At 36.7% G+C, this 16,352-nt stretch overlaps 1 protein-coding gene across 10 annotated transcripts in view; it reads right to left on the reverse strand.

Annotated features, from left to right (window-relative positions):
* usp (retinoid X receptor ultraspiracle) overlaps positions 1–16,352 on the reverse strand; it is a 128,733-nt gene that overhangs the window by 8,590 nt on the left and 103,791 nt on the right. For all 10 annotated transcript variants that reach the window (XM_033467472.2, XM_076524336.1, XM_033467470.2 and 7 more), the window contains one exon: positions 1,381–1,687. In XM_033467472.2, coding sequence (XP_033323363.1) covers positions 1,381–1,687 — 307 coding nt within the window. The remainder of the gene's footprint in view (positions 1–1,380; positions 1,688–16,352) is intronic.

Raw genomic sequence — 16,352 nt, forward strand, 5'->3', positions numbered from 1 at the left:
TTCCGTTGGGACCGGTACGTGTCACGTTTGGTTCATTCTATACAGGATGGGACCACATCCGATGCTGCGTTTCCACGCGATACTATACTTGCAGGTGGACGCATAATCGCGTGAAAAGACCAAACTGTTCGAGCAGAAGAATAAGCTCTCAGTTCTCAATACGCTCTCCCGTAGTTTTTGCTCATTTTGTTTTGCACTTTTACGTCGAGCAATTGTATTTTACTCGTATCCGTCTGTCCATTTCTGAAAAATATTAATATATTTGTGCAAAATGAGTTTGGACTTGCGAGACCAATTTTCTTCATTATTGATTATAGCTCGACAATGTTTAAATTTGTGTTTTATAATAAAGCACAGATTTTTTTGGTAGGACTTGTGTGTAGAACATGATAGTCAGTCCAACGCAATGGTACAGTTTTGTATCACAAACATGTATAACGAACATGTTCCATGTGCATTTTTTTGAACAAAATTTATTTTCCCCCAGCTTCATTGAACCAGCGTTAACAGCTTATACTTTCGATTATATTCGTCACAACCATTTTTCTGGAGATATTACCGGTCCTTTCTTGCAAGATATAGGCTGCAATCTCTTGCTTTATATTAAAAAATCCAACGTTACTGCATAATTCATTCTATTTATCTATGCAAATGGTTTTACTTTCAATATTTCGTCATCTCCTTTTCATACCGTTCAAACAATGGTATAAAAGAATGCAAGTTCGGTTGATTTTATTAAACGACAGAATCAGACCTTCCAACGTTAATCGAAGCACTTTTAAACTACGAAACATCTAAATATATACGGTTGAAAATTTTATTTCATCTATCAAAGGTGAAGAAAAGACAGACTTACTGATAAAACTGTGTGAACGATCCTCACTTGCGCGCATTAAATGTATTTTGAGCTGTAACACAAACGCTGTTCTAAACGAAGTTTTAATTGTTTTCGCAGCACAACCTAAGGCAGCGTAAAAGAAATTATAAATTTTGCACCATCTGAGGCTGTTACTGTTTACTGGAGATCACGCGATTTTGAACGTGTATTACGTTCCCGTGCATCCGTGCGTAAAAAAATAGACGGATAATAACACGGATGTATCGATTACACGCTTGCACGTTTATTTTAAATACAATAGGTATCTGATGAAATGGGCATCTGTAGTGTTTATCCGAGGAACGCGCGAGGTCCAAAGCGAAGTATGTAGCTCTCTCGTTTCAAATCGAAGGCAAATGGAATGGTCCCTATCGTGTATTGTTACCTGCAAGTATAATTACCGATCGTGGTCACGCGCCGTTGGCGTTCGACTAAATTCATGGGGGTAGGGCCGATGAGAGAAAAATTCTGGTATGCTCGCTTCGTTTAACCGGAATATTTACCTCGTAGTTTTCTTGCGATTCCATCTTGCACTCGACTCGTTTCTCAGCCTCCAGGATACGCTCGATAGGCATGTCGGATTGGGAGCTGCTCGTGCTCTCCACCTCGCTCTGATCCCGTTCCTTGGTACGCTGACGTTCCTCCTGTACCGCTTCCCTCTTCATCCCCATCGCCAAGCATTTCTGATATCTGCAGTACTGACACCGATTCCGCTGCCTCTTGTCGATGATGCAGGATTTCTCCTCCCGGCACGCGTACGACAAGTCCTTGCGCACGGTCCTCTTGAAGAACCCCTTGCAACCCTCGCAGCTGGAGCAACGAGAACGACAGCAATTATTTAAGTTCGTAACCCTAGATACTCGTGTTTTATGAGGAAGTCAAGAAGCATTCTTATTCGGTCGGTTGAAAACAATGACTTTCCTTGTTACGGTTTCTTACAGTTGTCAACATTTTATTTATAAGCAGTTTCCTAATGCAGGAAATTTTCCCTAATTCACACCCAGCTTGGACACAAAAATCGACAATTTGGCAAGAGGAGATACGATTATTCGAGCCTTGCGGCTCGTTTTCATAGTTACCGATTGTCAACAACTATAAAAACGAGTCGCAAGACTCGAATAATACAATAATAATAATAATAATAATATAATAATAATATAATAATATAATACAATAATAATATAATAATAATATAATAATAATATAATAATAATATAATAATATAATACAATAATAATATAATAATAATATAATAATTTCCAAGCTGAGGGTCAATTAGAGAGAATTTATTGTAGACCCTTCGACCTCTTCGACTTTTAGAGCCCTTAGAGTCCTTTGGACCCCTTAGAGTCCATTTTCATTTCTTCTGAATCTATATTTGGCTTCAGTCTTAGATTTTAATCACAGAAGAAGCCAATTTTGTTTCGATTTAAAGTAACAGGCATATTTAATAGATTATGCACGAAATATTCATGAAGAGTCTGACTCCTGAATGGGTTAAATATGTGAAAGGGTTAAAGAATATTTCTTTAAAAATTGTTCAAAAGTGATAGCAATATTATCCATATACATTCAACAAATTATTTGGCACGATATTATGTAATACAAACAATGTAGTACAATTTCAGAAGAAATTGTGAGGCACTTTTATGTACATGCTCGGTCAATGTCTGTAATGGATACTTGTTTTGTATTTAACAAAAATATTAAACAATGTACATTGGACAGTCTATAACAACACGTGAAAAGATTATATCGATAGAATTTATACTATCACAGATAAAAATTCTTGTTTGAGCTACTGTTTTTCATGTTTATTAAACAACAATGTTGTGTAATATAAAAGGTATTAATTTGATATATTGAAAATGTGATGACAATGGTTAAAATGTAATCTCGATCCTCCCACCGAGAATGGACAATATGTTAAAATAACAAGTCCATAATGCCGAGCGAGATGCGAAAAAGAGTTTTCGTTAATTTTCTGAAAATTGAAAGAAAAACGACGATACCGAAGCCTCGATATATAGAGTATAGAGTTACAACGCGATAAGGACGTGGTACGGAGATGAGATTCAGCGTTTCAACGCGAAAAGTGAATCATCCTGAAGCGGACGCCGACTCTCGTGTTTCGTAAAAGCGTCGAGGCTGGTCGTTCCCGCAGTTTTATTTTCCTCTTTCGTTGCTGCTTCTACTTGACTAATCCAACGGATTCGTCGAATAAAGTGGCACCGGTTTACGATTACCACCGTTGTAATCGAGAACGCTGTCGTCGAGACAATCGGAAGACGCGTATAACTCTGTCCGGCGAGACTAATGGGTCAGTTGGGAGCCATTCGGAGAGACAATTACGGTCCAATAATTTTGTCAATCAGTTCAACGTGATCACCGATAGCCGGTCGCTAAACGCGCGTTCCGAGTTACTCTGAATCTTTCGCAGTGGTCCTTTCGTTTCGAATATCTTTTGCGGAATTTCGTGAAATGAAAAGTTAAAAAAAGATATCTGTTAAATTTAGCTTCCATAGTGCGTCCGTATTATTCAGAACAGAGAGAGGGGGAGAGAGAGGGGGAGAGAGAGAGAGAGAGAGAGAGAGGGAGAGAGAGAGAGAGAGAGAGAGAGAGAGAGTGGGAGAAAGAACGAGAGAACGAGAGCGTGAGAGAAAAAGCATGCGAGAGAGATAGTGCGAGAGAAAGAGTGTGCGAGAGACATAGCGTGACAGAGAGGGAGAGAGAGAGAGAGAGAGCGAGAGAGAGTGAGAGAGCGCATGAGAGAAAAAGCGTACAAGAGAGATAGCACGCGAGAGAGAGAGAGAGAGAGAGAGAGAGCCAGAGAGAGGCGTGCGAGAGACAGCAAGAGAGAGAGAGAGCACGCGCGCGCGGGAGAAATAAAAACACAAGCAAAGATGTTTCTATTTAATTAGTTTCGATGTAATAAACGAGGTAAGATTGTGAGATTTCTATGAACGATAGCTTTTTAATAAGCGAAACAAGGAAACACGCCGCGTGCGCGCGTTTCTCGCACTAGTAAGAAAAAGTTACTGTTCCTCAGAAACGAAACAACAACTTTTTTTTTAGAGACAGACACCACTTTTATTCTTCGAATCGACGGAATGGTGGGTTAAGTGCTCGATGTTCGAAGATGAGCTCATTGTCCGTGAGTCGAAGAAGAAGACGAATAGATGCATATCGTATCTGTATACGAGACGAGCTACTAATAAAATTATTTTTTTTTTTTTTTTAAAGAAAAGTGAGAGATAGACGAGAGTAAGTTAGTCAAAGTGGAAGCAAATATTTCGCGGATTAATTTATGTACGTTAATAGAAATAGAGAAATATTGAGAAAAAGAACTAGAGCCTTGGCGTACACCTAACATTTCGATATATCGTTCTTAACACAATATGCACTACCTTTTAGGAATACATCGATAAGTTTACTATTCTAGAGCTTCTGTTTTCTTACTTTTCCCACCTCATCCCGTGTTCATATATTCTATATACACTACGAAAGTAAAATTTCCCTTCTATTTTAATCCTTATAAAATCGTCGGCTAACACTCGAACCATTTGACAAATCAGCTTGTGAGTATGTTTAAAATCATTCGTAATATCATTTATAAATTTTCCTCAACGTATTTTGTTCATCGACTAACACTCGAACCATTTGATAAATTTATAATTGTGTATGCTTAAAATCATTCACGATATCATTTACAAATTCTGTTCGATTTTGCATTTTTTAAGGTACTCCGCCCAGATATACCAGTTTTTCTATAATGTATATCCCGAATTATATATTATATAATTATAGAATTATAGAATTATATAATTATAATATATTATTATAGAATCATAACGGCATAACTCACATTTTCCTGTGAGAAACAAATAGTGTTATCGTTCACTAATACGCACGTTACCGTTTTTTTACTGAACAAACTTATTGCTAAGATAATTTAGAGTTAAGTTAATTTGCAGTAACTTTATAATTTATTTCACTTGTCCTTTCAACATTTTGGCAAGCGTGCATATGTAGATCACATTTTAAGACACCGGTCAAAATTTTCGAAAATCTGACTCACGCCGCTACAATTCTAACCCAACCATCCGATCCCACACTGCTCAACTTCCTCCAAAAGTTCCGTCCGAGAATACCCCCACCCCTCCGCCGCCCTCTCCCAGCCCCACCACCGTCGCCGCTTCCGCTCCCCGAGTTTCTCGGGTCTCGTTTTCGGACAGGTGACACACGATCGAGAGAGGACAGGATCCCACGTGCCGGTGTTGTTGTCACGCGAGCGAAGACAGGGAGAAAGGAATATGAAATCGTTGGCCGCGTCGGAACAGCCACGAAAATACACGGAGTCCGGCGCTGCAACGAAAATAAATTCCTCGCGGAATGTCGCCGCGGGATTTCTGGAGTGGTTCCAATTTTAAAAAGGAAGACCCTGGGCCCGCGTTCCGCTTTGAAAACGCGGGCCATCGACGGCTTAACGATCGTCGAAATTCGAAACAGTCGACGCGGCGCTCTCGTTTACGATGCACAGAAATTAAATCCACCGACGCAGGGTAAGTTTAGGTATTACTGCGGTTTTTTCAACGAAGGCGAACTTTGTCAGAGAAAATAAGACCTTTTACGCCAATAAATCGACAACTCGAGCTATACCTATTATTCTTTAACTTGAATATTTAGTTTTCTTACAATATTGCATCTCTGAAAGCACAAATTCCATTAAAAAGCATAATGTAAAGAAACAATAGGTGTGCATGTATTACTATGGTTATGTATCTATCACTGTGAGCCAAATACATACTGCGGACGTTTCGATTACCGCGTGTGTCAAGGTTGACATAACCTATTTTCTTGTAAATGTACATACACAACTACAATTTCTAGAATCAAGATATTTTTACTGTAACACTTTATAAATTAGGTATAGGTACTCTACCATCGAGCATGTTCGCACCGGCTCGTCGAGAACTGCACCGTATAGGTTAAGGTACGCAGTTCGGTCAAACGCCGCAGTACACGCATAGTAAAAAACTATGCGCCAAATACTGTGTTAGTAAATAATATTTGACGATAGATGATAGTGACAGTGTACGTCGATTTTTTTTATCAAAGTAATGATTATTTTATCTAAAAATAACGCTAAAATGAATAGTTTATTATTAATTATCAACATATAAGTGCCTTTCGAATCAGCGTTCACAGCTGCCATTACGAGCATTTCATAAGACTCAACGTTTTCATAAGCTTCCGAATATCAAAAGTCAATAAATGAATTAAAAAAGCGATTGCTATTACTTGTATGTCATAAATTATCAATATTAAACATATAAAAAATTGTGAGATTCATTTTTAGAAGATTACACACTATAAAATGTTAGATTTTATTACTTTTATAAAATACTACACTAATTGGTGCGTCCGCAGTAATACCAACACATACCCCAGCACTCCCCTTTAAATTGAATTCGGCTCCGTCCTACAGGAACATTAAATCCGTAGCAGCGATACAACTACAAAATTCAGTTCTATTAAAAAGCAAAAGATTATGGACGGATTACGAGAGAAGATTCCGAAAGGGACGAGGAAGCTCGGCGGTGTCGGTATAAAAAGTGCGTTAACAGCATCGGCGATGTCGATGCATAAATAAAAAGAGCTCGTCGGCCACGTGAGAGAGAAGGGCTATAACAGCGAGCTGACAAGCGGAAGAAGAAACGCGCGAAGATGGTACAAGCATTAGATCAGTGTGATGCTCGTAAAACGTTTCGAGCGCGCTATTCGCCGGCCAGTTTAGGATAAATCAAAGCCGTGTCCGCCCCTGGCATTGTCGACGGTTCCGCTTTGTTTCGTCCGTAAATTCGCATTGTATGCCGGCACAAAGAGAAACGATACGATGCGGTAATCCCGTGGATTTTGTTAAGCATCAAAATATTCGTCGGCGACAGATTTATGCGTGTTTTCAACAAACCGAATCTTTTAGCGCGGGAATCGCAACACGAGAGACGACAGATGGCCGCATCCGTCTTCGTTCTCGCGGGTCGCAAACAAGTCCGCCCGGCGAAAAAAGTCGATCTTTGGAATGTACGTTTCGATTAATCGGAGTCTATTGTGGGAGCAACGTATCATCTCGGTGGTGACATTCTTTCGAAACGTCCGAAATCTGGTAGTGCTTTCAAGCGCCATTTTATGGATTATTTATTGTTACCAGACTGCGGATTTTATGGATTTATGACAACAGCGAGTATATCTGTCAATTGAAATATTAGAAAGATTGAAAGCATTTAAGAATGTTGATTGTTAATGATTTTTTAATGTCATTTTCAATTTACTATAATTGTCTTTTAGTAAAAGGGAATCAAACTCCTACGTGATTCGTGTGTTTTGCGATGAATGCAGACGATTTTTATTTAGTACGGAGATCCGCGGTGTCTAATTATTACGATGTTATAAAATGAATATCTTCAATTCTAAAGTAAATTATTGTGGCATGTTATAGTAAAATACACTCTGAAACATGGTGGAGTAATTTTCTTCTTTAAAGATTGAATATTTATTTATTTGTTCGTTAATATTGAACGCTGTACATAAGAGATTTCATTGCAGATACCATTTGTCGAAACGAGTTCTCTTTTTTTGCTCTTAATGATAAGTTTATTAAGTATAAATAAGATCATAATATTTTCTTTAAGAATAAGGCACCAATGTAATATACAAAGTTCTGTCTCAAACTAATATAAGAAATGAATTTATATATGTATATATAGTAAAATGTAAGAAATATAATTATGTAATATAATTATTAAACATAAGTAAAACAAGATAAAGATTGTAATAGTTATTAGTGCTCGTTACAATCAATAAATATATATATATACATATATGTAGAATAGCTTAATGGAATGTGTCCGTCGATTTGCATATGCAAACATTATCCTGATTCATGAAGATTAGATTTACAATTATATGTATAATATGCTTAAGCTGATTGGGATTTCCATTGAAAATGTTAACCTGTTCAACGAAATGATCAATTCATTTCTACATATTAATTTCGGTCTTTAAAACCGGTTTTGAGAAATCGAAGGATCTGATTAGTAACGATGTAAGATGTAACGATGAAGATAAGATTAAAGCGTCGAGTTAACAAGATTAATCCGCGACTGACGCGTGTGTTGCTTTACAATTACACCGCAAATTTCACGAATTTTTGACAAAAAAGTGATTATTTTCAATCTATAAAAATTATTAAGTGAAATAAATTTCTATTTGACTGCTGTTTGTTGCAACTGAGCTAGACATTTTGTGTTAGAATGTACGCTCGAATAAAAAGAATTCTCTACTAATGAATCTTTATAATTTTAGCAATTTTTTCGAACAAAAAGACGTGGAACCAGTTATATCGACCGCGAAACGATAGATTTATGGTCACAGTGAAAACTCGTTCGATCGACAAGTGGATTATTTGCGCGAGGAGTTAAATCTTCAGACATTTCGAACGCGATGGCTGCTGATTTGCAGCACGTGACGCAATTCCTGGACCACCATGGCAGTCGTTTGATCTCAACGAGTTTACACGAAAGACAAATACGAGTGACGCGACGTACGCGCCGTGCAAGAAGACACACTTTGTTGCTAGAAGCCGAGTATATCTGTATCTGAAACGAGGAATGCACGCTTATAGTCCCACACTCGGCTATCTTCTTTTTCGTCACCTCATTTTCCAAGAATTTCCTCTTCTCCAGAATGCCATTTGTTCTTTGCCACGTAAATCCCTGTTCGCTGTGTAGAGGAAAAATTCTTATTTTATCCTATTGTTACTATTAACTCCTTGCATTACGATTTCTTTTACAGCTACGTTGATTAGCACTTTTTCGCTCCTAACACGTTCCGTGCCACGTGTACCACCGGTGGTACACGCTTACATGTTTATTTAATGCGCTGAAAAGATGTTTTATGACAAGTTTAGAAATGATGAATTAATTTCCATCGAAAAGAATGTGCCATGTAAGTTTGTTTCGTTGCTATATATACAATAATTAATAAAAGCATACAATATATCGATTTCTACAGTATCGATTGGCCAGAATAAAAAGTCTAGTAAAAACTACTTGGCACGGAACATGTTAACACTAGCTTTACAGAACCCGACGAAATGACGGGTCACTAATTTTTCAATTTATTATTTATTATGAGTTATTTATTCGATATACGCGTATTAATATGGATTAATGTGTATATATCGATTAGTATTACAATATTAGTAATACAAGTATTACAGTAACACTCGTTGAAAATCAGAATAAATGCCTTATTGTTACTTTTATAAACTAATATAAAACAGCTGCTTTTAGTGCTTAATAAATCTGCTGTTAATAATGTCCTGAATAAAATGAGATAATTTCTGTTTCTTGCATGTATTCGTTTACTTTCGTTTGTATAACAAAAGAGTCAAATATTTCGATTCGGAAGAAGTGAACAACATTCACATTTCGTAGATTGCGCATGAAATCTTCGTCACGAGAGACTGATTCGTTCGTATTGCAGTGCAAGCGGTTAATATTCGAACAACGGACCTTGTGTACGAAATGAATACTGTTCAAATATAATTACTGAAACGCTATTGCGTTTGGATAGTAATTGAAACCCATGAATGAAATCTTTGTTATTGAAAATTGACTCAGATTCGTGGGTCTACAGGATGGTCCGGAATTCGTAATACAACTGTGCATGGGATGATTCTACTTGAAAAAATAAGAAATTTGGTATAACACTTTTTTATCCGAGGCTCCATTTCAAGAAAATCGACTTTAAAGGTTGTTCATTTTTGTAAAGGATTTAATTGCTATTTATTCTCCTACCGCAGTTGCCTTCGTCCGAGATAGTGTTTACGAACATTGCAACGATCGAAACATTCTCTGCTTTTTCTTGGCAGAAGGGCAAGAGGAGTTTTCCGTTCGCACCGCCTAACCTGCGCGCCAGTAGACACTGCTTTTTTCTATGACCTCCCGAAATCCACTTCTATTGGGGAAAAAGGTCTAAAAATTGGAAGAGGCTAGATGGAACGGGCGACCGATTCCCTTTAACCTTTGTATCATTTAGAGAGAGAGAGAAAGAAAGAGAGAGAGAGAGAGAGAGAGAGAAAGAGAGCAAGAGAGAGCGAGAATGCGAGAGAGAGAGAGAGAGAGAAAGAGAGAGAGAGAATGCGCGAGAGGCCGAGAGAAAGAGCGAGGGAGAGCGAGAGAGAGCGAGAAAGTGAGCGAGAGTGAGAAAGAGAGAGAGCAAGGAAGACCCAGAGAGAAAGAGCGAGAGCAACAGAGAGCGAGAGGGAGAGAAAGAGAGCAAGAGAGAGCGAGAATGCGAGAGAGACCGAGAGAGAGAGAGACCGAGGAGACTAAGGGATAGAGAAAGAGAGCAAGAAAAAACGAGTATGCGAGAGAGAGCGAGAGAGGGAGAGGGAGAGAGAGCAGGTATACGCGCTTGATGTGCTCCTAGCCGAAAATGGCGACGTCAGGAAGCGTGGTTCCTTTTGAAACAGCCGAACTGGAGTCCCTCGTTTCGTGGAAATTCAGTATGGCGACTAATTTGGGGCTAATAGGAGGAGATCATTTCATACTCTACTTCTGCGAGGGCGTTGGGATGGGTTGATGCGAATCGGTCCTACACTTTTCTCAGCTGACTTCTTCCGAGCAACGGACAATAGTACATAATTCGCAACAATTATTGTTAGTAAACACTATCTCGGACGGTGGCCGCTACGATAAAAAAAAAATAGACGACAACTAAATCCTTTACAAAAATGTACAAACTTCAAAGTCGATTGAATTCAAACGGAGCCCTGGATAAAAAATATATTTTAACAAATTTTTTTCTTACTTTTTCTTTCGCTTATACATCTTCCGGCCCATCTTGTATATTGAACTTGGTTTCATGCCTAGCGTTAACATGAAATGTTAATCCGAGTTACGGCAGAGTACACCAGGACCGGCGAGGACCCCTAACAAAAATAACTTTCGAACTTTAGAAAGGCTTTCGTAGGACAACGTTCCGAAGCTGTATAGCTGTATAGAACGTTCATCAGTTGTACGTTCATGGCCCATTATTTGCCGCTTGTCTATAGAGTCTGTCTCCCACGTTAGCTAGTAAGTAGGACCGTCCGAGTCTCGGTGCGTGTTGCATCAGAGCTCTGGCAACCTTGGACTTGCCGTGGCTCATGAGGTTAGGACGGCTAGCCAGCCGTAGTTCCTACCGCGAGCGAGCGAGCGAGCGAGCGAGAGAGAGAGAGAGAGAGAGAGAGAGAGAGAGAGAGAGAGAGAGAGAGAGAGGGAGAGAGAGAGAGAGAGAGAGGGAGAGAGAGAGAGAGAGAGAGAGAAGGAGACAGTGAAAGAGAGGGAGCGATAGAGGAGAAGAGCGAGACAGACTCTCGAACGTCTTGGTCGTACAGGCACTTTGCTCCAGTGGCAGCTAATTAAGCAATCACGGCCATTATCAAGGCCTGGGCTCGCACGCCGTGTCAGATGCATTGCCGCAACAACCGTCAGTTCTACTCGATCGCCACGACTGGAACCAATCGTTTTTTCGTCTGCCACCATCCACGGGGCTAATTAGCATCCTCTTGTAACATATCAGACTAGAGGATCCTACATTCGCGAGTTATACAGCGAGTAAAACAGCGTGCCAGAAAATTGTTCGCCCTCCAAATTGACAATGAAACTACTACTGCGGGGTGGTTTCTCGAGTTTAACACTTTATCTACCGACAGTTTTTTCCAATAGTTCTTTTAACCCCTTAACGCGCAGAAACGTATTAACACGGGCGTGCAAAACCGGCCAAAATGTGCAGACCCGTACATATACGGTCGGCGTCGCAACTTATGTTATGTTACCTATATTAATTGAAAAACAGTACGATGGGTACAAAATTCGATCTGCAATGCGATTCAATATTCACTATAATTATTTATCCACTATTTTTATTGAATTTTTAGTAATTTTTGCATCTTTTTTACATATTTATTGAAATTAAGGTCCAAATATGTATATTTTCTTAGATAAAAAAAATTGATTTTTTTTGGTCGGTTTTTTTTTTTAAATTGTGCATTAAGGGGTTAAAGTCGAAAGTCAGAGTACCGCTGTCTTTAGTTGAAATGCTTTATCTCCTAATTTGCCGCTTCTCAAAATGTTTGTATATATTTCGAACATCGCGCGTGTCTTTTAACGTTTAAGCAAAACTAAAATATTCTGTACACTTCATAGAGTTCCAACTGTCATTCTATCTATTTGTATCCGCTTGTTTATAAAAATGATTTCGTAAGTTTAAAGCTTCACTTTTTGGATGATCAGAAATGTTGGTTAGAATAATTTAATTGAAGAAGGCAGAACAGTTACGAATTTATTAAAAAGTTGTTCAGAAACTACAATAATCTCATTCATATGATGTGACAAGTTTTCTGGAAGTTTTTATTTCATATAGAATAGAATAGAATGTATAGATAATTTCTGTGTCGAAGAGAGCAACTTTTGTAATTCGAGTCTGTTCTTTCGAAATCCAAGTCACAGCATTTATAATCTCGTGCGTTCAGTAGCTTAAGTAAAAGGTAATTGTTAATACGTTTTGATTATTATGAACGTTTTAGTGAGATCATAGCAAAACTAGTAATCATTCTTCGCTGAATGAACAAAATTCCCTGTCTAATAATTATACCCATTATAGAACGAAGGTATGTTATTCTACCTTCGAACTGTATTTTCATTTGTAGAACAATCTTATACTTATATAACTATATCCTGTAAAAGGACTGAAACATAACATGAATATTAAATATTCTTTATGCTACCAGATTAAATTTCATCACTGATACATCGCGATATTACGCGAGGATAAATCTTTATGAACCAATTAGTAGAAATTGAAAAGTAACAGATTACAAATATATAATAGTAAAAACTGAATCAAAATGTTTGCGATAATAAATTATGGATATGAATGATTCCGATATAAAGCATATTAAATTGGAAAACAAATGAAATCCATCAGACGCCTATAAATGTTGAGATCAACCATATCAGAAAATAAGGTTTTAAGAAAAACGTATTTAAAATTGTTTCTATCCGTTGTATGGAAAATATGTATGTGGGTTCATTTTAAACAGTCATAACTTCGTCGTTGTCATGTACTAAAATAAATCCTTTTGATTGCTGATGTCACCGACAATTGGATGACGGAATTATGGCATGCGCAAACTTTTTAACATGTAACGAAACGTTTAACGTTTATAAATAAAAATTATATAATAATAATATAATATATTATTATATATAATATAATATATACATATAATATATATAATATATTCTATTATATTGTTTAATATATATAATAAAAAATATAGTATATAATTATTATAAAAATTATTATATTATTTTTATAATAATATATTATATATAATTATATTGTATATAATAATATATTGTATTTTATTATTATTATAATTTTTATTTTCTGCTTACAATCAGTAATCTTTTAATCTACGAAGACAATTTCTCTATAATTCTAATTTTCGTAAAATGACGTATGAAAACGAGTATTTGCATAAAGATTCGCGGTCTAGTAATTAATATCATATTCTTAATTTAAATAAATCGCTGCTAAGAAAATGCAATAAAAGAATTATGCTTTCTAACAGAAAACTCTCTAATGTTTTCTACAGCGAAAGAGATCAAATGAAGAAGCAGTGTCACACTAATTTGGAAATTGATTTTGAAATTTGGACTAAAAATGATTCGTGTAACAGGAAACCCGACACCTGTTTCCGAATGCACACAATTTCGGTCGACTGGGTGCACGGTCGTTGCGTGTCTGTAACAATCGGCGATCGATACACCCTTTTCGAATGCTTCGATGAGATTTAATTGGCCACAGCTGCTCCGGTTCAATGACAAAGGGAAGATGGATTCCGTGGTTCGTGACGAAATGGCGAACAGCCACTGAATTCATGATTGTAGCACCGAGTCACGCTGATTCCTCAGCCTCGACCGTTGGTTCGTCGACATTTTTATTATCGCGCGCAAGTTCGTCGCTCAGCGATTATGCAAACGCAGCATCGTTGCACTTCCAGTGATCTGGTTATTAAAATAAACGATTCTACGACAGCTAAGTCTTCGTTAGATTCGTCCTGACGATCAGATGCGAAATCGTATGGAAGATAATCAAGTAAAAATCATCGTAGAGACTACTTTGTGTTTCTTAATTAGCTTAATCAATTTTTTAATTAGCTTCATATATTTCCTTCCTTAATTAATTGCTCCATAAGTATTCGAGTCAATATGATCCTGCAAAGGATGCCGAGGACCTTTCGAAAGACGCAAGATTTTAACATTTTTATTTTTTAATATTACTATTTCAATAAATTTATTTTTATTGTATATCTAACACTAGATTTACGGAGCACAAAAAATAGCTGTTTTATATCAATTTATAAAAGTAACAATAAGACTTATCCTAAGACAATAAGATTTATCCTGATTTTTATCAAGTGTTATTGTAACATTTGTCGTAAGTAACATATAAATTGAATAAATAACTCCTAAATGTATCTTTACGATATGAATAATCGTTAATTAAAAAATTAGTGATCCGTCATCTCGACGGGTTCCGTAAATCTAGCGTTAATGACGATGATCATTCTATACATTTTAATGCATTGAGAATTATTCCAATTACTTTCTCGTTCCAGATCCGCTTTTTCGAAAATAACAAAAATTTAGCAATCGGATAAACACAATAGAAGAGTCACTGAAGTTATTAATGCAGGAAGGATGTTCTCATTTAACGCTTTGCACTCGGAATTTTGTTTTGGATGATTTATCAGCAAGTGGAACATATTTATTTGTAATATATCAAGTAACATATTATTCTGTATTTATTTTCAGCAATATCAACGGTGATTAATATTGAAACGTTCCTGGGATTAAAATGTACAAATTCGAATAAAATGAAATATCACTCGAACTAATTATTAATTACTGTTTAAATGATATTTGAAACGGACCAATTGATAATCCGTTAATTGAAGAAGATATTTGTTGCTCGTATTCACCCGCGTGAATTTCGATAATTTTTCCTGTTTGCTTTCTTCAATAACTGCTTTCCTTTCCTTATGCTCTTCGATAATTTTGGCAACTCTATTTCCTTTTCCTGGAGAGATAGAAACAATTTGCAGCCGCAACGTTTTCAATCACGATACGAAATGCACGACGGGGTCGAAAGTCTCGATAATGGGAAAAGAAAAAACAGGCTTTTATCGTTGCAATGCGGGTTCTTATCGTTCTAGGTAGTACATATGTATATTAAGACAGGAATCAGACTGGTCGGTGTCGGTGGCTGGGATTATCGTGCTAATCCGGGAACCTTGAACCGATCGATTCTATAATATACAAGTTTTATGCGAGCTCAGACCAGTGAAAATTACTTTCATGATCCGGAGTTCAATAACTTGTGCAACTATTTTCTTCCTTTTAAAACATCAAATTATGTACACAACGTTACCGTAGCAGTTTGCACACTTGTAAATGAGGATTACAATATCGGAAGTCGCCGTGATCGTTGCTTTTTTTTCGAGATAGATATCATTCCATTCGAAAATCGACTCCAACTTTTTAAAAAGTGTAAAGATTTTATCGTCCAACATTTCGACTACAATAACTTGAATACCATAAACTGCATTTCATTCAATTTCTGCATAATAATATTAATTTACAATTTTTATATTTCGCAAATGGTACATCTAAATCTTGTTATCACAAATTTCATTGGAGTGGTGAAAAAACCAGTTATGCATAATTGGATTGCGGATTTTATGCATTTATGGGAAAAATGAGTAGCTGACATACAAAATCGTTAAAACATGAGATCAGATTCACAACATTATTACACTGTTTTCAACGTGACTATATTATCGAAAGAAACTATTTTTATCTAATTTCTGTTATTTACAATCGTCTCGAAAAATTTTTATTTCGCATTTATTGATTATTATTGATGCTTATTGATTCGAACGTAAGATTATAAGTTTTGCGCTTCCAAATTCATTCTTTTGCAGATCACGCCTACCTTGTTTCAAATTGTATCCATTCTTTTGCAGATTATATTCACCTTTTTTTTCGAATTAAATACATACTTTTGCAAATCAAATTCATTTCATGGATGTCTCGATCAGACAATCGAAGACAACGGAAACAAGTACAATAATTTCTCCCTAATTCGCGCTGAGACTGTGCACAAAAATGGACAATTTGGGAAGAGGAGATACGATTATTATTTATTTATTTTATTATTCGATTTTTATTAGTTGGTTGTTAACTAATTAACAACCAACTATAATTAGTTAACAACTATAAAAATGAGCCGCAAGGTTCGAGTAATCGTATCTCCTGTTCCCAAATTGCCCATTCTTGTGCGCAATCTGAGCACGAAT

Source organism: Megalopta genalis, chromosome 8 (assembly GCF_051020955.1).
Source record: "Megalopta genalis isolate 19385.01 chromosome 8, iyMegGena1_principal, whole genome shotgun sequence".
In the NCBI taxonomy this organism is placed as follows: domain Eukaryota; kingdom Metazoa; phylum Arthropoda; class Insecta; order Hymenoptera; family Halictidae; genus Megalopta; species Megalopta genalis.